General features: G+C 41.5%; 1 protein-coding gene across 1 annotated transcript; it reads left to right on the top strand.

Annotated features, from left to right (window-relative positions):
• Nucleotides 1-7658: 7658 nt before the first annotated feature.
• Nucleotides 7659-23321, top strand: dnase1l2 (deoxyribonuclease I-like 2). The gene is made up of 9 exons (XM_012970808.3): nucleotides 7659-7768; nucleotides 16486-16625; nucleotides 17860-17948; nucleotides 18742-18828; nucleotides 19491-19606; nucleotides 20114-20226; nucleotides 20493-20647; nucleotides 20969-21065; nucleotides 22031-23321. Exons 1-9 carry the CDS (start codon nucleotides 7756-7758, stop codon nucleotides 22082-22084), a joined length of 864 nt encoding a protein of 287 aa, XP_012826262.1. The 5' UTR covers nucleotides 7659-7755; the 3' UTR covers nucleotides 22085-23321.
• The last annotated feature ends 301 nt before the right edge of the window (nucleotides 23322-23622 follow it).

The following is a 23622-nucleotide window of genomic DNA, read 5'->3' as shown; positions in this document are numbered from 1 at the left end:
AATCATTTAACCATTAAATAAACCCAATAGGGCTGTTCTGCCCCCAATAAGGGGTAATTATATCTTAGTTGGGATCAAGTACAGGTACTGTTTTATTATTACAGAGAAAAGGGAATCATTTAACCATTAAATAAACCCAATAGGGCTGTTCTGCCCCCAATAAGGGGTAATTATATCTTAGTTGGGATCAAGTACAGGTACTGTTTTATTATTACAGAGAAAAAGAAAAAATATTTGAATTATTTGACTAAAATGAGTCTAAGGGAGATGGCCTTCCCATAATTCAGAGCTTTCTGAATAATGAGTTTCCGCATAATAGATCCCATACCTGTACACAGGTGGAAAATATGCTCTGTATGGTATCGGCCTTAGAGGACATCTGTCTTTTATTGCCTACAAAAGGAAGCAATAATAAGGAACTGGAATAGTATCACGAAGGTTGAGCTCCTGTGTGCATTTAGGTTGGGTGATAGAGTAGATAAAGGGAGATGTGGAGCCTTCAAGATTGGTGTTGAGACTGACAGAGAAGTTATTACAGAAACTGAGCAGTTTTGTTTCCAAAATGGTAGGTAGTGGCCAGTTAGGGTGAGAATGGCTGCCTTCTTTCTAAATACTTGAATACACCTGAAAGCCAGCTTTGAAGATTAGCCGAGCAGAGATCTGGAGTGAACATGCATTGGCTGGCCTATATACTGTATATTCTTGTAACTATGGCTGATACACTGCGATTTTATACCTGTACCCATATCATGAGCTAAGAGGGGCCCTGATTAAAGGCTTGACGATTAAGATTGATACCAAGGATGCCATCAGCAAGTACAATGGGGCCCCACGGAAAAAAATGCCCCAAGCATGCACGTTTATGCCACTGATCTGCCCTTTCCATGCCTAATTCACTACCTTACCCACGATCCACTCACTCCTACTCAAGCCCTGGCTGCCCCTCATGAAATGAACCTTTGCACCTCTTGGGGCCCCTGACTGCAGTGCCACCTGTCCCTCCACAGATGGTGACTTTGTCTATAATAACAAGAACCTTTCTGCCGCCATGCATGCAACAGGCCAATCATTATCTTGGTGTCATGTCGGAAGTGAGGCTGGTCCTGTCCTGCAGCGGATCGGGTATTCATGGGTTACCTGCAAGAAAAGGGGGTACCCTGCACGATATGGGTAGGGTTTATATATATATATATATATATATATATGGGTATAGATGTGTGTTTGTGGGTCTTATCTATATTTCTCTTTTTATATTACATTATCTATATTTTATTTTTTACACTTTTTTTCTACTCCTCACCCACTTCTGATGATGTCACTTGTGGTTTGCAGCTACAGCACTTCCTGTTTAATGGTGGTCAGCAGGTTACATAGTTACATAGGGTTGAAAAAAGACCATTGTCCATCAAGTTCAACCCATCCGAGTAAACCCAGCACACAACCTATACTAACCAATCTATACACTCACATACATAAACTATATATATACAACCAGTAATACTAACTGTAGATATTAGTATCACAATAGCCTTGGATATTCTGCTTGTTCAAGAACTCATCCAGGCCCCTCTTAAAGGCATTAACAGAATCTGCCATTACCACATCACTAGGAAGGGCATTCCCCAACCTCACTGCCCTCACCGTGAAAAACCACCTACACTGCTTCAAATGGAAGCTCCGTTCCTCTAATCTAAAGGGGTGACCTCTGGTGCGCTGATTGTTTTTATGGGAAAAAAGAACATCCCCCAACTGCCTATAATCCCCTCTAATGTACTTGTACATTAGTGTACGGGTTGGGTTGTGGCTAAGGGTCTCGTAGTGGGTCCAAGCTGGTAGAAATGTGGGTCATGTGTTGCAGGTGTCAGTCGGGTTTCAAAAATTGGTTCCGCACAGGAACCAATTAGCAAATGGGGGCAGATGTGAGCAGCTCCCTGTGTCATGGCTGCCAAATAAATCACCTAGGTCCGGAACTGCCTCTCCCTTCTAAAACATTCACCCAAACATTATATAACAACAAAAAAAAAAAGAATAGGGCTGGGGAAATAAGTGTCTCACTGATTCACCCTGGATGAGAACTTTTTTGAACCCTAACACATTTCCCTGTATCACCCTGTATAACCTACAGTAACATATTTACCGTATTTACACCTCTGTCATTTGGCTGCGACCCAATATAGCCATGCAGTAGAACCCAGTCACATGTTGGCTTGTCTATATCACTAGAACATCCACATTGATGAGTAAGAGGAAAATATGTCCTGACTCCAGAATGATGTTTTGATTTCTCAGTGGCTAACACATGCCGCGGTGTGTGTCACTGCAGTTAAACTAGAAGCGCCACTATGCTTCATCTTGGATTAATAGCTGAGGTGTTTTGGAATGTAATTGCTGGCCTCTGCCTCCACGTAGCACTGTACAAATGAGCATATTCATACTTAATTACAGAGCTTAAAATGCCTTCAGTTTCCCAATGAATATAAAAGGAGAACTCCACCCTAAATATGGTTTTTTCCTAATGAAAAAAAAATTAGATTTTAACTAATTGTCAAATATGAGCAGGGAAGTCACCTCTCTTTTCCCTTTGTCCCTTGCATTATGGGGGCTTACAGAGTACAGGTATAGGATCTGTTATCTGGAAACCCATTATCCAGAAAGTAAGGACATCACTCATAGACTCCATTTTAATCAAACAATTCACACAAAAAAACAAATAATATCCTTTTTCTCTGTAATAATAAAACAATACCTGTACTTGATCCCAACTAAGATATAATTACCCCTTATTGGGGGCAGAACAGTCCTATTGGGTTTATTTAATGGTTAAATGATTCCCTTTTCTCTGTAATAATAAAACAGTACCTGTACTTGATCCCAACTAAGATATAATTACCCCTTATTGGGGCAGAACAGTCCTATTGGGTTTATTTAATGGTTAAATGATTCCCTTTTCTCTGTAATAATAAAACAGTACCTGTACTTGATCCCAACTAAGATATAATTACCCCTTATTGGGGCAGAACAGTCCTATTGGGTTTATTTAATGGTTAAATGATTCCCTTTTCTCTGTAATAATAAAACAGTACCTGTACTTGATCCCAACTAAGATATAATTACCCCTTATTGGGGGCAGAACAGCCCTATTGGGTTTATTTCATGGTTAAATGATTCCTTTTTCTCTGTAATAATAAAACAGTACCTGTACTTGATCCCAACTAAGATATAATTACCCCTTATTGGGGGCAGAACAGCCCTATTGGGTTTATTTAATGGTTAAATGATTCCCTTTTCTCTGTAATAATAAAACAGGACCTGTACTTGATCCCAACTAAGATATAATTACCCCTTATTTGGGGCAGAACAGCCCTATTGGGTTTATTTAATGGTTAAATGATTCCCTTTTCTCTGTAATAATAAAACAATACCTGTACTTGATCCCAACTAAGATATAATTACCCCTTATTCATACCTCCCAACATTTGAAAAATGAAAAGAGGGACAAAAAGATTTGGCGCGGGCAGCGCAGCAAAATTTTTTGACCACGCCCCCTTTTGTGGCCACGCCCCAATTACCACACCCCATTTAAAAAAAAATTACTCCTTTTATATAGATCAAATGGCGGGTGCAGACGAAAATGTGCTATACCCTCATACTGAACGACCTAAGGAAAACAATATAGCAACTCCTACATTAAAATACAAATATAGAGAGAAGGCAGTCAGTTATAAGTGAGTTTTAACTAAGTACCAGTTTTGCCCCCCCATACACATTAGCCCCCCCAATACACAGTGCCCCAATACACAGTAGCCTCCCATACACATTAGCCCCCAATACACAGTAGCCCCCCATACACATTAGCCCCCAATACACAGTAGCCCCCCCATACACAGTAGCCCCAATACACAGTAGCCTCCCATACACAGGAGCCCACAATACACAGGAGCCCACAATACACAGTAGCCACCAATACACAGTAGCCCCCAATACACATGAGCCCCCAATACACATGAGTCACCAATACACAGGAGTCCCCAATATACAGGAGTCCCCAATACACAGTGCCCCCAATACACAGTAGCCCACAATACAGTGCCCCCAATACACAGTGCCCCCTACCCACTGCACCCTGTACCTCCTACCTCCCACCTCCCATAGGCGCTTCCTCTGCTGCTTCGTTATGCCTCTCCTTGCGCTGCGCGACAGGCTCTTTTATAAGGTTGCGCCCCGTGCGTAATGACGTCACACCCACAGGCGCAACCTTATAAAAGGGCCTGTCGCGCAGCGCAAGGAGAGCCATAACGAAGGAGCCCACTAAGAAGGAACATCTCCAGCCTGCGGATCCCGCTGTGCTGGATAGTTCCATGAATGTCCCGCAATGCGGGACATTCATGGAACTATCCGGGACAGCGGGACGCGCCATAAAAAGCGGGACTGTCCCGCGAAAAGCGGGACAGTTGGGGGGTATGCTTATTGGGGGCAGAACAGCCCTATTGGGTTTATTTAATGGTTAAATGATTCCCTTTTCTCTGTAATAATAAAACAGTACCTGTACTTGATCCCAACTAAGATATAATTACCCCTTATTGGGGGCAGAACAGCCCTATTGGGTTTATTTAATGGTTAAATGATTCCCTTTTCTCTGTAATAATAAAACAGTACTTGTACTTGATCCCAACTAAGATATAATTACCCCTTATTGGGGGCAGAACAGTCCTATTGGGTTTATTTAATGGTTAAATGATTCCCTTTTCTCTGTAATAATAAAACAGTACCTGTACTTGATCCCAACTAAGATATAATTACCCCTTATTGGGGGCAGAACAGCCCTATTGGGTTTATTTCATGGTTAAATGATTCCCCTTTCTCTGTAATAATAAAACAGTACCTGTACTTGATCCCAACTAAGATATAATTACCCCTTATTGGGGGCAGAACAGCCCTATTGGGTTTATTTCATGGTTAAATGATTCCCCTTTCTCTGTAATAATAAAACAGTACCTGTACTTGATCCCAACTAAGATATAATTACCCCTTATTGGGGGCAGAAGAGTCCTATTGGGTTTATTTAATGTTTAAATGATTTATTAGCAGGTTTATGGTATGAAGATCCAAGTTGTGGAAAGACCCCTTATCCGGTAAACCCCAGGACCTGAGCATTCTGGATAAGAGGTCCCATACCTGTAACTGTTAGAAAAACAATGGGCAGAAGTTGCAAAAAAACACACAGCTAGTCAATAAGAGGGCAGATATGCTTTTTGGTCTGGTGCTTCCCTAGGCATTGGCCCTATGACTGCCCCTCACTGTTGGTGCATATGCCCCCTTCCCATCAGCCCAGCCACCAGATTTACCCACAAGTGCCCAGAAGGTATGTATATATACATTTAGCATACAGACACCAAAGCTACTGCCTTAGGCACAGGTCCTCAGATGCCTTGCAGAGGGGACATGGGCATAATGCCATTTTGCCCCTATTTGTGTGCCTTGACTGTCTAGTGATCAGAAATGTGCCCTACTGTAATTTCCTTTGTTCCTCCTATGCTTTGCTCTCCATTATCTCTGAATATTTGTATTTATCAGCTCATCTGACTCACTGTTCCTCCCTGTGCCACCCAATAAACCCACAGCATTACCGGTCATAAACAATACAGACATAACCGCCGCCAGAGCCTGGCAAAGAATAACCTCTCATGCAATGCATTCCCTGTGTTTTGCTGGGGAACCATACTCACTCCCAAAGCAATTGCAAATAATGTGTGATATTTGAGTAAATAGGATTGTGTTGAAACAATGCATTTATATCATTAAAAAACAAAAAAATTTGTGAGTTTCTGCACAAGTTACATAAATTGCATATGTTTAGGGGCCCAGTGATCTTGCTGTGGGGCCCAATAACTAGTTAGTAGTAAAATAATAAAAAAAACTGTTATAATAAGTCAGCTTTTTAATCAGGGTCAATAGAGTTTATACGTTTTTGCAAAAGTGATGTAAATTGCGTAAGCATAGCGGCCCAATGATGTTGCTGTGGGGCCCAATAACCAGTCATTCCACTGCAGGAAAGTTCATGTAGGAGATGCTTATATAATTCAGTAAATAGATCCCAATGTAAATGATGAAGCTCACGTCACTCTTTAATAAGCAGTTCATATAAATGGTTAAAATAAATAATCAGTCTGCTAATAAGTCAATCAGTTTAGTGGGGGCAGTTGGAGTTTGCCCCTGCCTAACTTCTTTATATGCAACTTTCATAAGTTCCAAGGCAGTTTTGCGGAAGTTAGGTAAGTTTCACAATGCGCCACCTTCTGAGGGGGATTTCAAAGGGCCCAGCAGAATAGAACCCCCCTGATGGAAGCCCCGGTTTGCATTGTAGCTACAACACATTGGTGCAGATTTATCAAAGTGTAAAATTAGAGCTCTCCACAGAAAAATTCACCCACTATTCATTTCTATGAGATTTTTAGAAGTGTATTTATCTAATGGTGAACTTTTTTACCCATTAATAAATATGCTTCTAAAAATCCCTTAGGAATGAGTAGAAAGTTGGTGAATTTTTCTGTGGTCATCTCTAATTTCACACTTTGATAAATCTGCCCCAATGTGTAACTGCTAAAACCAATTGCATAACTATAATAGGGTAGATGCCACCGCCGTGGGTTTGCCCTAGGTGGAAGAGGGTACAGTAAGGTCCTGCAAGTTCTCCATTTTTATCAAACCAATTTATACCCGCAGGCAGTCACCCATCCTGTGCACATCCCCGTGGGGGGTTGTTGGTGCCTGAAATTTACTGAGGGACTTAAAGAGGCAAATGATACCCCTAGCCAGGCCCAGACTGGCAATCTGTGGGTTCTGGCAAATGCCAGAGGGGCTGCTGTAAGGTGCCATAGACATTCACTATTTATTGGGCTGGGGGGGGGGGCTGTTTGGGCCTCTGTGTACTTGGAATCCAAGGGTCTATTTTGAATCCCAGTCCAGGCCAGCCCCTAGCACTGTCCTTTTGCGTTCCTATTTTATTAACAGCTACATAAGAATCCCAAGGAAAAAGACATGGATATTAAAAGCAAACTGTGCAAAAAACTGGAGCCAAGTCTTCATTACACATAACACTCACACATGCAGTGCTGCATTAAAGGTGGATATAAACCACCCGTAGATGGCAGAGCGATACTAATAGAATGGCCTTCCTTGCCCAGGGGGTCCTCTGCTGACACCATAGATGCAATTGCAACAGCACCATCTATTTAAGATAATGGAACCACTGTTATTAAAGCTGTCTAGGGATAACTATCAAGTTCATTTCTTCTAAAGCACGCAATATAGCAGCATCTATTCATTCTATGCACAAATAATATGTGCCCAATACTTAACGTTCTTTCTAGGAAAAAGAAACACATTTGACTGATAAATACATTATAATGTCTGTCTGGTCTACTAATGTAATGTAGTTTCCTTATTGGCCAACGGATACCTTGTATGATCAGATAATGTATCTATTCCTGCTTTTTATCTTCCCTTATCTCTCTGGACCTTGAGTTTTGCTATAATGAAGACAAATACAGTGCAGGAGTAGTAGGGCAGTAAGGCGTGCCCTGAGTATGAGAGAAAAGAAGCTTGGGATGAGCAGCATTATTAGAATTTGGGTGACATGTGCACGTGTGTGTGTGGGAGGATCATATAAATAGTGTCAGAGGCTCCCATTAAGCAGCAATCCCAGAGGCAGCCGAGACTGTCAGGTAGAAGAGAAGGCAACACTCATAAGATCACATGGCACCAGCAAGTGAGTACCAGTCCAGGGACAGCCACAAGTAGAGATGGGCCTCTAATAACCCAACTGGTGTTACTGGACATGTTCTGTGCATTATACATTATTATCTATGCTGCACGTGACTTTCCTCTTGTTCTATCAATATTGCTCCTTGTCAACTTACCCTTTGTCTCCACATCTCTAGTTAATGAGGCAGGTCTCTCTGTCCCCTCTCTCTCTCTATGGCTACCTATCAATCACATGTGCTCCCCTTGCCATCATTTCTACCATAATGCCATAATCTGTGCTATTAGCATGATGTTCTTATTCCTCCTTTTCTTATCACCAGTATTCTGCCTTTCTTAATCACTAGTACTCTGCCTCTCTTTACCACTAGTACTCTGCCTTTCTTTATCACTAGTACTCTGCCTCTATTTACCACTAGTACTCTGCCTTTCTTAATCAATAGTACTCTGCCTCTCTTTACCACTAGTTTTCTGCCTCTCTTTACCACTAGTACTCTGCCTTTCTTTACCACTAGTTTTCTGCCTCTCTTTACCACTAGTACTCTGCCTTTCTTTACCACTAGTACTCTGCCTCTCTTTACCACTAGTACTCTGCCTTTCTTTATCACTAGTACTCTGCCTCTCTTTACCACTAGTACTCTGCCTTTCTTTATCACTAGTACTCTGCCTTTCTTTACCACTAGTACTCTGCCTTTCTTTACCACTAGTACTCTGCCTTTCTTTACCACTAGTTTTCTGCCTCTCTTTACCACTAGTACTCTGCCTTTCTTTACCACTAGTACTCTGCCTCTCTTTACCACTAGTACTCTGCCTTTCTTTATCACTAGTACTCTGCCTCTCTTTACCACTAGTACTCTGCCTTTCTTTATCACTAGTACTCTGCCTTTCTTTACCACTAGTACTCTGCCTTTCTTTACCACTAGTACTCTGCCTTTCTTTACCACTAGTACTCTGCCTTTCTTTATCACTAGTTTTCTGCCTCTCTTTACCACTAGTACTCTGCCTCTCTTTACCACTAGTACTCTGCCTTTCTTTACCACTAGTACTCTGCCTTTCTTTACCACTAGTACTCTGCCTTTCTTTATCACTAGTTTTCTGCCTCTCTTTACCACTAGTACTCTGCCTTTCTTTACCACTAGTACTCTGCCTTTCTTTACCACTAGTACTCTGCCTTTCTTTACCACTAGTACTCTGCCTCTCTTTACCACTAGTACTCTGCCTTTCTTTACCACTAGTACTCTGCCTTTCTTTATCACTAGTTTTCTGCCTCTCTTTACCACTAGTACTCTGCCTTTCTTTACCACTAGTTTTTTGCCTCTCTTTACCACTAGTACTCTGCCTTTCTTTATCACTAGTACTCTGCCTCTCTTTACCACTAGTACTCTGCCTTTCTTTATCACTAGTACTCTGCCTCTCTTTACCACTAGTACTCTGCCTTTCTTAATCAATAGTATTCTGCCTCTCTTTACCACTAGTACTCTGCCTTTCTTTACCACTAGTTTTCTGCCTCTCTTTACCACTAGTACTCTGCCTTTCTTTATCACTAGTACTCTGCCTCTCTTTACCACTAGTACTCTGCCTTTCTTAATCAATAGTATTCTGCCTCTCTTTACCACTAGTACTCTGCCTTTCTTAATCAATAGTATTCTGCCTCTCTTTACCACTAGTACTCTGCCTTTCTTAATCAATAGTATTCTGCCTCTCTTTACCACTAGTACTCTGCCTTTCTTAATCAATAGTATTCTGCCTCTCTTTACCACTAGTACTCTGCCTTTCTTAATCAATAGTACTCTGCCTCTCTTTACCACTAGTACTCTGCCTTTCTTAATCAATAGTATTCTGCCTCTCTTTACCACTAGTACTCTGCCTTTCTTAATCAATAGTATTCTGCCTCTCTTTACCACTAGTACTCTGCCTTTCTTTATCACTAGTACTCTGCCTCTCTTTACCACTAGTACTCTGCCTTTCTTAATCAATAGTATTCTGCCTCTCTTTACCACTAGTACTCTGCCTTTCTTAATCAATAGTACTCTGCCTCTCTTTACCACTAGTACTCTGCCTTTCTTAATCAATAGTATTCTGCCTCTCTTTACCACTAGTACTCTGCCTCTCTTAATCAATAGTATTCTGCCTCTCTTTACCACTAGTATTAGGCCTGGTGTGCTGCCTCTGGTCATAACTTATATTCTACCTTCTTATCACCAATATTTTGCCTCTCCTCTTAAGTAGTATAAAGCTTCTAGTTTTTACTCATTCTGTTACAATTCACAATTCATCATTCTGTCTCTTCCTATGACTAATATTCAACTTCTACTCGTTCACGTTATTCTGCCTCTGCCTCTAGTATTTCTATCTGTAGTAATATGCCTCTCCTTCTCACCTGAATAAACTACTGAAAAGCTCTTTTTATAAGGCTACCCGTTTCCTTTCTGTCAGAACCCTATCTGAGCCCTCTATATCCCTGAGACCCCAGTATCTGGTGGGTGTGCTGCCTTTTGTTTCAGCCTGTCCCCTTAGTTTTGCCATTTACAATAATATATGTCTTTTTATGCAGAAACTGTAGAATAAATTAAGTTACTGAAATTCATCCAGTCTTGTTACAAAAGCATTGTATATTGCAATGATCATAACGATGTAATGATTGCATAATTGCCCCAATTGCACCAATTTTACCTCTTTCTTTTTGAGTGTAATTATAATTAAATTGAATTTATTAGACTTGAATAACAAACATTACACTATCATTTCTCTAGCAGAAGATGTGTAGAAAATATACCCTTTATCAGTAGCTCCCATACTTGCCTAGAGTGCCCCTTAGATCTGGTCCAGCTCTGGCTGTAAGATGACAGTAACTATTTATTTGACCAGCAGGGGTCTGTTTGTGCCTCTGTGTAGGACAGCAGGTATAGTAGGGGGAGATATTACCTATAGTAACAGTGGGGGGGATAATAGCCTCTGGGAAGGGACTGTGGCTGTGGGATAGCAGGTATAGTAGGGAGAGATGGTGCCTATAGTAGCAGTGGGATAATAGCCTCTGGGAAGGGACTGGGGCTGTGGGATAGCAGGTATAGTAGGGAGATATGGTGCCTATAGTAGCAGTGGGGGGATAATAGCCTCTGGGAAGGGACTGGGGCTGTGGGATAGCAGGTATAGTAGGGGGAGATATTACCTATAGTAACAGTGGGGGGGATAATAGCCTCTGGGAAGGGACTGTGGCTGTGGGATAGCAGGTATAGTAGGGAGAGATGGTGCCTATAGTAGCAGTGGGGGGATAATAGCCTCTGAGAAGGGCCTGTAGCTGTGGGATAGCAGGTATAGTAGGGAGAGATGGTGCCTATAGTAGCAGTGGGATAATAGCCCCTGGGAAGGGACTGTGGCTGTGGGATAGCAGGTATAGTAGGGAGAGATGGTGCCTATAGTAGCAGTGGGGGGATAATAGCCTCTGGGAAGGGACTGTGGCTGTGGGATAGCAGGTATAGTAGGGAGAGATGGTGCCTATAGTAGCAGTGGGGGGATAATAGCCCCTGGGAAGGGACTGTGGCTGTGGGATAGCAGGTATAGTAGGGAGAGATGGTGCCTATAGTAGCAGTGGGGGGATAATAGCCTCTGGGAAGGGACTGGGGCTGTGGGATAGCAGGTATAGTAGGGAGAGATGGTGCCTATAGTAGCAGTGGGGGGATAATAGCCTCTGGGAAGGGACTGGGGCTGTGGGATAGCAGGTATAGCAATTTGTAAAAGTCTTGCTTGACCTGTAGTCTAGTTGTTGTTGATGTAAAACTAAAGATCTTTCAGTGAATGCAGAGAGTTCCCCTACAGCCCCAACTAAACTGAGGCATCCAACCAGTGATGGTGCCCCCTGTGTATGCATCACTGTTCTGCATATTTATGTGTGATGCTATGAAATGGGGTAATGAAGTAGAGAAAAAAACTTGCTTGGGCTGATAGCAAACCTACAACAGTTCTGTGCATTGTATTATTATAGAATTAAAGCCTTTTCTTTGCATTGGCATGCCTATTTATTATTCCTATGCAGATGAAAGGTGTTCTTTGCAGCAAGAAAAGAAACCATATGTGATGCTGTTCAACAGGTTTTGTTTTTTGTTTCAACCTTCTTACTAAAGCCAATACATAACCAGCGATCCAATCAGTAAACTCATCTCAAATCAGATGCTGCAAAAACATATATAATAGTGAACTTGCACAACCCATTAACTGCAGCATCACACAAGCATTGTAAAATATTGCTCCAGGTCTAGATATCCATAGCAACCAATTGGCAGGTAGTATTTACTCTTCAACAATTTAAAAGCAAACAATTGATTGGCTGATTGAATACTGGATTTGGAGAAAACTTTGCTTCCTTACATTTTCTCTGCATTCCCCGAGAACCCATTGAGCACCCCTCAGGCACACTAAAATTATAGCTATATTTTATCTCCTCAATAGTAACCCATGAGAGAACAAACCTTAGAACCTGGAACCTATTGTAAAATTAAATTCTAGTAAGCCATAGTAACCCATAGTAACCCATAGCATAGTAAAACCAAATCACTGAATGCAACCTACTGGTCTCTATGGGTTACTGGAACTAGAGAAATCTTTGCACTTTTCATTACATTAGCCCCTTAGTCTCCTTCTAGAAACTTCCTTGTTCATTATATACATACGTTCTGAAACTGATTTCACTGTAAATAATTTACCTAGAGCCATCCATGGAATTCCAGCGTCAGGCTGCTTGTATTAAATCATTTGGAATCCTCCTGTTGTGCCATGGAGAAAGGTACTGTTTTAGGGATGTAATAGAAAAGAGTTTTAAGAATTAATAGTTCATTGTATTGTAACTTACACAGTCCCATTCCACTTATACAGGTCAACGGACATGGGTGGTATAAGATGGTACTATAGGTTGTAAGATGGAATGTATAAAAGGGTTAAAGGAACAGTAACACTAAAAAATAAAAACGTTTTAAAATAATTAAATTATAATGTACTGTTGCCCTGCACTGGTAAAAGTTGTGTGTTTGCTTCAGAAAGACTACTATAGTTAATAGAAATAGCTGCTGTGTAGCCATGGGGGCAGCCATTTAAATTGAAAAAAGGAGAAAAGGCACAGGTTACATAAGAAGATAACAGATAAACTGTGTAGAATACAAAGGGAATCTGCTACTTATCTGTTATCTGCTTAGTAACCTGTGCCTTTTCTCCTTTTTTCAATTTAAATGGCTGCCCCCATGGCTACACAGCCAGGGTATTTATATAAACTGCAGTAGTGTTTATGAAGCAAACACACAAGTTTTACCAGTGCAGGGCAATAGTACATAATATATTAATTATTTTTATACACTTTCATTTTTTGGTGTTACTGTTCCTTTAAAGAATCCTTACAGAAGCCAGTAAGACCATTCTGGCAGCAGGTATTTAATAGGCAGTAGTGGGCAAAGGTGAAGATTGGGAGATTGCAGCAGTCCAAGTGGGAATGGCATTTGAGCAAAGGTGAATATATTTATAGTTGCATGATAGAAGATAGGATGGATCTTGGTGGTATTTCAGGGGAGTATTTAAAAGGTTCTACACATAGGGGCACATTTACTAATCCACGAATCCGAATGGGAAAAATTCGGATTGGAAACGAACATTTTGCAACTCTTTCGTATTTTTTGCGATTTTTTTCGTCGCCGTTACGACTTTTTCGTAGCCGTTATGACTTGCGCGAATTGTTGCAACTTTTCTGTAGCCGTTACGATTTGCTCGTATATTGTCGCAACTTTTTCGTATTGAGCGCTCGTAAACGGCGGGCAAACCTTTCAGACTTTGCATGATTTTGGAAGCCTCCCATAGGACTCAATGGCACTCTGCTGAAGCTTGATTGAATCTGAAACTTTCGTACTCGGCGCGACGGCTACGAAAAAGTCGCGACAATTCGCGCAAGTCGTAACGCTACGAAAAAGTAGCAACAATTTATGAAAAAGTCGGAACGGCTATGAAAAAGTTGCGTCAATTTAAGAAAAAAAATCGCAAAATACCGATCATTATGAAAAAACGCATTCGGACGCTTTTCGGACGTTCGTGGATTAGTAAATGTGCCCCATAGTGTTGCTATGGTCAAAGAAGACTCCATGGCTGCACACCAAGGCATTAGATGCAATAGTAAGTGCTGCCAAACGTTCATAACATTTACACAATTATGCCTGAGGCTTACAGCATAGTCCTTCCTAACAGCACAAACTATTTGTAAACAACACGGTATTTTAAAGAGGAAGTAAATGTCGTAAATATAAATACCTACCTGTGCAATGCACTCATTATCTTGGAGGCTGATTACAAGGAGGCAACCAACAGCCATGTGGCATGTAGCCTGGATATGTCACCTGCATACTGAAATGATAAACAACAGGTTTATAAGAACACCACAGGCACGTCGGTTGTTACATGTACTTGTTATGAGGATGAAATTCTGCAGCTGATGAGTAATTGTATATTGCAAACCCAGTGTGGTTATGTTAGTGGTATTAATCATTCAGGTGCAGGAGAAATAATGATCCACCTCTGTCTAAATATTCCTTCCTGGTAAACAGGGGATTTCCATAGCCTCGGTGTTTTCCTTCCTTTGTGAATATGATCCCCTACCTCTCCTAAAAGAGAATTAAAGCCTAACTAAAGAAGTACAGGAGAAATGTTGTACATTATGTTTTGGGCTTCTGTACCAGCCCAAGGCAACCCCGGGCCTTTAGCAGTGAAGATCTTCGCCTCCATATATGCCCCCAGTAGCTCCCCATCTTCTGTTCTGCTGATTTGATGTATATCACAATAAAAAGTCTTATTAGTAAATAATACAAATTTTCATTACATGGCAGCTTTGAAACCAGTGCAAGTTGCATCAAAATGTAATAATCAGCCCTATGGCATCAGTTTATATGACAGGCAAACCCCATTTTCTACTTAATAATTTGCAATGACCCCCTAAGCTTCTCAAAATCTGCTCACACTGAGCATGGGCAGTGCCACTGACACTCTTAACAAAATCCAAGTTGGGGAGTCCCTGTGACAACTGTGAAGGCCCAAATCATTAGTTATATAAAAATGCTGAACCTTTAGGTTGGTGCAATATGTTCAGTATATAAAATTATGTCATTTGTAGCCATATTCGTTTTTAGGGTTTAGTTCTCCTTAAATGTTCTGAGGAACCTTGGTAGAACTATGCTACACTGTGATAGACAAAAAGGTTCTGTTCCTTCTTGCTATATATATCAATCTATATACAAATGTGTAGGCAAGTTGTTGGAGGAAGATTGTGGAACTCAGCAGAATGATACAGGTTATGGAGAAACGTCTCCCAGATTAGAGGAATTTGTATTGAAGGAGGGTCAAGGCATTGACTTAGGAAAGTGCTTTCCTATAGTTAGAATATTCTGTTGTTATGCTAGCTAAATTCACTTCTCACTGCTGTTGAAATCATTGCTTACATGAGAAGCAAGAAAAAGAAGACAATATTAATTTTATGATAAACGCCCAACAAAAGCAATGCATAGCCAAATGGTAAAGCCATGCCAATGCTTTCCTCCATAGGAATAACTCTCATTCTTGAGTTTAAAGCCTTAGTAGCAGAGTGTTGGGGTTCTTCCCAGGTAGGGAAGTAGGATAATGGAACCATACTCCAGAGGAGACTTTATGGTGGTTGACAGATATGAATGAATGTGCTTATGGGCATGTCATCTTTATCCAGGTCTGGGCTGGCAATCTGCAAACCAAAGGAGCTGCTCATAAACCTGTGTTATATATATAGGATCTGTCTGGGACCATTTGAGCCACTGTATACTTCAAACAACAGGCCCTATTAGGAATTTATAGATTTATGTCTCCAGACATGTCTTTATCCTAACAACTTACATTGCCTAATTGTGAGGGAATAGACTGCAGAACATTAGAAACGTCAGGTCACATTATGCTACTGTGGATTTAAAAGGGACCTTAGCAGTAAATCTACAGTCTCCATATCTTGTGGGAAACAGATATAGTCCTGATGCCATACCCGTTAAAAGGACCTCGGGATTCTGGAAAGCTTCCAATGAAAAATCCAAGTTATATTATTTTTATATAAATTTTTTCTTCAATAATACAAGCAGTGGTGGGAGGAAGATGCCAGAGGGGGCAGAAAACTAGACGGTGATGGGCAGAGAGTGGAAAGCCAGGGGACCTCAAAGGGATCTCTGTGCACTGGGCCCCTCCAAAGATTTTTTTTCATTGGGGGGCCCGGCGCACAGAGATCACTTCCAGGCCCCCTGACCTTCCACTCTCTGCCCTCCACCGACCAGATTCCTGCCCCCCTCCAGCATCTTCCTCCCGCTGGTGTCTTTTCTCCCCACATGCAATTGGGAGAGCAGCTGAGGGAGTTCTTTACTGCCACTGAGAAAGCAGAACACGTGGGCCCCCTGCAGCTGGGGGTCTGCTTCATCTATAGTTACCCCACTGATACAAGAGACTGGCGACAGCAGACTTGAGTGTCCCAAAAGTATATAGAGCTCAATATGGGAACTGACTGATGCACAAAAATAATATATGTAAAATATATTTATAAAAGTATTAAGGGGCCCTAAGATGCTTTTGTGGTGTTTTGTTGCTCCTTTTATTCTGTACATAATTGCTTATAACTGGTAGTTTGCAAATAGAGAAGTATAGGGCAACAATGGACAAATGTGCAAGACTGAATGTATCTGTCACTTGTAGGGATGCTGCTACTCATTTGCAGCCTGACACTGACTCTCTGCTTGAGCGACATCTCAGCTTTGAAGATCGGGGCATTCAACATTAGGGCTTTTGGAGACTCCAAGATGAAAAACCCAGAAGTATCATCAGTTCTTATGAAGGTAGATGGTATTTGTGTTCATGTTTGCTGTGTATTTGTTAACAGAGGAATATTGTATTCCCATCACACATTTTACAGGCATTATAAGTCACATGACCATATCCTCAGTCTTTTAAAAAATCTTCAAAAATCTCCAAATCTATAAAAAAAAAAACCCATAAAAGTCCACATTTAAGGATCTTGCACTAATGAGATCTAACAGGATAAAATTAGGCTGCATTTAATGGCTCTAAATCAGGGGTGTCAAACTCACATAAGGGGGCCGAAATCTAAAATACATGTAAGCACAGGCCAAATTTTTTATTAAGATCCCTCACAGACACAGTGCAGTCAGGCGATTGGTGCTGCACGGTCAGGCACAGTCACCATGGGCCACATAAACAGCCAGGGGGGCCGGATTCGGCCTGAGGGCCTTGTGTTTGACACATGTGCTCTAAATTATAAGGCCGTATCTCTGCTATTAATGCATTACAATTAATAAGAAGGTACACAGAGCTGGCCAAGGAATCCCTAAGGAAGGGCAGCAATCTACACCCCCCTGAGTAGGGCATGTACAAGTGAATCCACAGCCTGGGACACCAGAAAGGCATTTTCTAAGGCCACAATTGCAGTTGTAGGTACACAAGGTATGTGGCACTGGAAAAGGACAATGAAACAGTTATACACCCCAATAAACATTTTCTAGAATTGTGCTCCTTCCTTTTCCCAGAATGGATGCGCACTCGGCAGGCCCTTCTGTTACCTACACCCAGTTCCAGTCTTGGTACACCCCAGAAATATGTGTTTACAGGCATATACACTGGTCATTACCAGATCTATCATCAACAGACCATTTACCATAAAGCTCTATGGGAAATTCTGTTTTTTTTAAGCAATAAACACAGGGAACCTTGCATCAGCTTCCATATGCAATTATATCCGGTGGGCCGAGTGTCATCGGCAGATGTTTCATAGACAGTCCATTTCCCATACATCCCTTTAAAAAGTGATGATAGACCTGAAAGCCCAGACTGAGGGTCAGTTAGGGTGAGCAGTGGGGTTAAGGGTTACTTGCTCCACTAGATTTTTGCGCCTTACTGAGACTTTGTGGTCCTGACCAAATGATGAACCTCAAACAAGGGTTTCAACCAAATGGGGGGGGGGGGGGGATTTTTGGCTTCTATCAACCCTTATCACATTAATTTTACTGGTTCTTCCAAATAGCCATTTCCTACCTCCGGTGTGTTTGTTTGCAGATATTGCCTCGCTATGATATCGTCATTATTCAGGAAGTCAGAGATGCTGACCACAGTGCGGTGAAGTTACTCATGCAGAGGCTAAACAGGTTTGTTTGGGCTGATCCTTGTGAATTGAATGTGATAGAGAAATAATTACATACTGAACATCTACTAATCTTATATAACCTTTTAAAGGAGACATAAAACCAAAATCCAAATTACCAGGTGTATTTAATGATTGTATATTTATTATAAGGCATTTAAGTATGAGGGTAGCTTAATGCATGATGAAAGCATTGGTTCTCTGGATATAATATCATTGGTGCAGCCATATTGCTTGTCTTATTCTTGTTCAAGCATTAATAGCAAGGGCAACCTTAGTCTCTTATTAAAGTCAGTGGAGGCTGTTCTGGCATGCCAAACATAGGAGGGTTGGAGGAAGTTTATTCTTCCTGAATTCATGTTTAAAACAGAGAATGTCAATGTGGACAATAAATAAATAAAGTCCTCACACATTAGGGCCGTGGCAGACGGGGAGAATGCCACCCCACTGGCTAGAATGTAAATCTCCGAAATTGCCGGTTTCCTCTCAAGGCAACTTTGGCGATTTCGGTAAATCGCCACGCCGTGTATGAGGAAGAAGAACAATCACAGATTTATCCAAGGCAAGACATCATGTGAAGGCTACTGACTAAAGTATAGAACCTGTGCTAACTACACATGATATAAATGCCCAAGCTGATGCTGGACTTCAGTTGCCAGCTAAGGAATCCTGGCAGTTACAATGCAGAGCCAGCTGGAGGGACAGCGTAACCTCAGGTTGGACAAACTTTGTTTAAATGTCTGCAGAAATAAAACCCCGCCTGAAACCTTTGCATTTCTTGATCTGTGGCCCCACAGCTTGAATACCGGACCTGTGTATTCCCATGTGATCAGTGACACGTTGGGACGGGACGCATATAAGGAGCAGTACCTCTTTATATACAGGTGAGTGTACAGGGGCCCAATACACACTACATAGTGCTGACAGTTCCACAATTTTATAGCCAAACTGGGACCCCATATACATTCTTGCACCTCTCATCTGCATTATCTTCTACTATAGCCACAGCAACTATAGGTGTTCGGCAGGTCTGCACTGGGATTCAGAATAGGCCCTGGCATTTCAAGCACTCAGAGGCCCAAATAGCCCCTCATCGGCCCACTAAACAGTGACTGTGGCTTCTTAGAGCAGCCCCTCTGGCATTTGCCAGAACCCACAGATTCCCAGTCCGTCCTGGTGTTTGGGGTGCTAGTTCTCTTACCAGCAAAACACATGTATAGGTTACCACAGGGATCCCCAACCTTTCTTACTCATGAGCCACAGTCAAATGTAAAAAGAGAGCAACACAAGCACCATAAAAGTTCATGGAGGAGCCAAATAAGGGCTAAGATTGGCTATTAGGCAGCCTCTATGCACACTATCAGCTTACAGGAGGCTTTATTTAGTTGTAAATCTTGTTTTTATTCATTCAAGTCAGGAAATTAAAAATAACTACCTGGTTTGGGTTTGGATAAATTCCCAGGTCTGTGGTCTGACATACATAATGCATGTGAGCTGAGCTCTGTATAGACTGCTTAATACTAACTGTGTTATTAACCCCTCCCAGGAATGACAAAGTGACTGTGGAAGATTCCTACCACTATCATGACCACTGCATGTACACCGGAAAGGACACATTCAGCCGGGAACCTTTTGTGGTCAGGTTTAATGCTGAAGGCACAGGTGAGAGCCTATGGGATATATTTAGATGGTGAATAATGGGGTTTCAGAATGGTGATCAGGGTCTGGACTACGGTTGGGCAGTGGAGGCACCTGCCTAGGGTACAACCAGTTCGAAACAGGATGGCGCAATTCATGAAAATATGTGTCAATGTGATTCATCATTAGACCGGCTCTTTTTTTCTCATCATCTTTCCATCTAAACAGCTCTGCATCCTCCACCAACTTTTCCAGAATGGGTGTAATGGCATGGTGGGTCTGTGGAGGCTAAGGTAACTCCCTGGCTTGGATCTGGTAGTAGAAATATTCACAATTTTGCCCTGGTGAATTTTGGCTTGAATATATGCAGGATACAGTTCCTGACGATGCTCACGGTACTGTTAGCATTTTCTCTGCCCAGATTAGTTGTATGAGGCCCTTTTGTACCATGATAATTAAAATGTCCCTCTGTGATCCTTTTGCCCCCTTCCATTCATGCTATTAAGATGATTCCATGTCTCTGTCTTTCAGTTGTTGAAGACTTTGTACTGATCCCTCTGCACTCAGCACCCAAGGATGCTGTTCGGGAGATAGATGCCTTATATGACGTCTATGAAGATATAATGGAAAAGTGGCAAACTGATGTAGGTGGAACCTGGGGTAGTTATGTAGGAAAAGCTGGTGTTTGGCAGCCCATCCTTTCTATGTGCCTGCATCTTAGCAATCTGTAATGGCTTTCTGGGAATTTGTCTGAAAAAAAACACGCCAGCTTTGTTGTTATTTGGCTGCAATGGTCATTTAGCCTTTCTGAAAATTTGTCTGTGAAGGATTCCTAGCATTTTTTTTCTACTGTAAAACAAGAAAATTATTATCATATTAAAATGTTGCTGATAAGTTTATCCCATTACAGAACATGATTTTCCTGGGGGATTTTAATGCTGGCTGCAGCTATGTCACTGACTCTGACTGGGACAACATCCGTCTCCGTACCAATGAGCAATTTGCCTGGCTAATTCCTGACGCCACTGACACCACTGTAGGAAATACCTGCTGTGCCTATGATAGGTAAACGTGGCTTTATTAGTACAATTTAACTAATATCAATATATTCTGCGGTACTGTAGTAAACACTGACTGGAAATCCGACCACACACAGACAGACAGCTTCAGACAATTCAGTGCAGTGGTATCGTTTTTGGGAATATTTTCCCACCACCACCAGTACCACAGGGTAAGCAGAGGCCTGTGCCTACTAACACAATGCAGGTTAGACATTAAAGTCTAATTAGAATAGTTTGGAGAGCTTTTCTCCAGTAACGAACAAATTAACGAAAGCACTAATTGTGTGGCCAGGGACTCTTACACTATGTGATTTTATTGTTCCAGGATTGTAGTCAGCGGTGCAGACTTGCAGGAGGCTATAGTCCAAGACTCAGTCAAGGTTTTTGACTTTCAGAAAAAATACAAACTGACACAGGAGGAGGTAAGCACAACTCCCAGCAACCCACAAGGATTTGGTTACATTTAAGCTTCCCTTTATATTCCTGATTAAACTACATGATATACATTGCCTTTCATAATGTATAAAAGGTCTATTTTTCTAAAGAGATAAGAATATACAAGGCACTGGCTATTCTGCATACAGAACATTTTGAATATGAATATGGAAGCTGCCATGTTGTTTTCTTTTGAGTACCACCACTTGTTCTGTGACCGATGTAAAGAGAGAAGGCTTTGACTGAGGCATAGCAGCTCCCAGGCCCGGACTGGCAATCTGTGGGTTCTGGTAAATGCCAGAGGGGCTGCTGTAAGATGCCATAGGCAGTCACTATTTATTGGGCTGGTGGGGGGCTGTTGGGCATCTATGTACTTCAAAAATGCCAAGGTCTATTTTAAATCCCAGTCTGGACCTAGCAGCTTCCACCCATACAATATACAAATGTGTTTAGAATAAACTAAACCCATACTCTGTACTCTATAGCTTAATGGATACAATAAAGCTGTATTCCCTTCTACTGCAGAGCCAAATGCTGGTGGAATGCATCAAGTTGCGTTACACCTGCGACCAGTGCTTCTCTGTACAACTTAATTGAAAAAGAAGGCCGCACTTCTTCATTCGGTCCTTGTGGTGAAACCCTTAAAAAATCTGGCACAGGGAGAACAAGGGGAAACAGGGGGCACAAAGGTGGGGGGGGGATGCAGGTGTGCAACATTGCAGAATGCCTAATGAACTGGGCATATCAGGAAGATCCGCTATTTTGGGAAGGTCACCAAACAAACAGATCTTTGCCTAATTTGGCTGCAACATTTGGCTGATCCAGTTGTTTGGCCCCAATGATTGGATCATAATGAGGGCTGGGCCCACAGCGACCCCGTTTTCCTATTTCAATCTCCCGGGAAAGCTCCAACATAATATGAATTTGTATGACACGCTGTTTGTTTCTGCAGGCTCTCGCTGTGAGTGACCACTTCCCAGTAGAAATGGAGCTGATGTCAGCTTAAAGCGGACAACCTTGTGTCAGAAGCCAGAAATCCATCTTTACGAGGAGCATTACACTTCCACTCCTTCCATTAACTGAATTGTAAAGAACACATACATTTCTATAGACTACAAAGGACATATGTACTTTCACTACTTATCATGAAGTCCACTATTTGCATTTCCCCTTTGATTAGAATTTACTACCCTAAGAATTATATGGAGGGGAGACATCACCTTATTGTTGCCGTGTATCATATTTGATCTGCCAGATGTTTTCATACTTTTTAGGGTGAAGACACACGGAGCTACTTAGTAGCAGCTAGTAACTCCAGAAAATACCCTGACATAACCAATACTGAGAATTGCCTCTGCTAAAAGAGACAATTATCAGCCAGTGATCAGCATTATCTATTTTAGTATCTACTAGTAGCTCTGTGTGTCTTCACCCCTAAGGTCCAAGCACCCTTTGCAGTCCAGGGTCGTGATTGCATCTTTATTCTCCAGACATCAGCAGGACAACCTAATTAACAAAAAACCACTATATGGGGCACTCTTGTGTGGTCTATGGAGAAAGTCAATGCCATACATAAGATCAAACTCGCATAAATGTAAATGCAATATATATAAATATATATTATGTCCTGTGGGAACATCAAGTTTTGCCTTAATGTATTACCTTTAATTGCAAAACTCAGGAATATATATCATTTAATGGGTACTTAAACTTGATTGAGACTATAATTGAGTCCTATATTTGGGGATGGATAGTGATAAGCAATATCACCATACAAAGAAGTCTGTGAAGGCCCTGGGCAGGTAGTTGGCCAAATGCCCTAAAGGGCCACTTGTGGCTTGCAGGCCTTTGTCTGGACAGGACTGATCTAAAGGCCTATGCAATTTTTGTGTTGTATTTTGTGACTATGTTTTTACTCAGGTGTAATGATGTGTATGAGCCTCCTAAAATGCCATAAAACAGCTTTAATTCAACCAGTTGCCTTTAATCCAAAGTATCCCCCAAAGTGGCAGCTGGCAAAGGATTCTCGATATGGAGATCAAAAATACCAAAAGGGCCTCTGACTGTACATCACTGTTTAACCTGTTGGCGCTACACACATTCCTGTGGATCATGCTTGAGCAGCAGAATAACTGTATTATGTATGATTTGTGCAATATTATAAACTGATGTATAATATTATATCTTCTATTTATTATTTTAATATCATATATTCTATTCTAAATAAACATTTTACATATGACCAAGAGGAAACTGCATATATTTAGGCCATCAGACTCTTTTCACAGGAAACTGGAAAAAAAGCCACTCTCCCAGGTATACAAAAGCCCATATTAAAGTGAATTAGACCAAAAGAAATAATTCTGAATTACAAAGGAGATTGTAACTGTGATTTGATTGGCTTTCATGGGCTGGTCACTTGGAAACTATTCTCCCTATACATAAACCATAGATTGGTTACCTGGCTGTGCTGCTATACATAAACCATAGATTGGTTACCTGGCTGTGCTGCTATACATAAACCATAGATTGGTTACCTGGCTG

This window comes from Xenopus tropicalis, chromosome 9 (genome assembly GCF_000004195.4).
Source record: "Xenopus tropicalis strain Nigerian chromosome 9, UCB_Xtro_10.0, whole genome shotgun sequence".
Taxonomy (NCBI): domain Eukaryota; kingdom Metazoa; phylum Chordata; class Amphibia; order Anura; family Pipidae; genus Xenopus; species Xenopus tropicalis.
This window is presented reverse-complemented; position numbering and strand designations above follow the sequence as displayed.

What these genes read in the sequence shown, in the direction of transcription:
- dnase1l2 (XM_012970808.3), top strand. An exon ending in TATCATCAGTTCTTATGAAG is followed by an intron (nt 16,626 to 17,859) that starts GTAGATGGTATT and finishes GTTTGTTTGCAG; the next exon opens with ATATTGCCTCGCTATGATAT. An exon ending in CAGTACCTCTTTATATACAG is followed by an intron (nt 18,829 to 19,490) that starts GTGAGTGTACAG and finishes AACCCCTCCCAG; the next exon opens with GAATGACAAAGTGACTGTGG.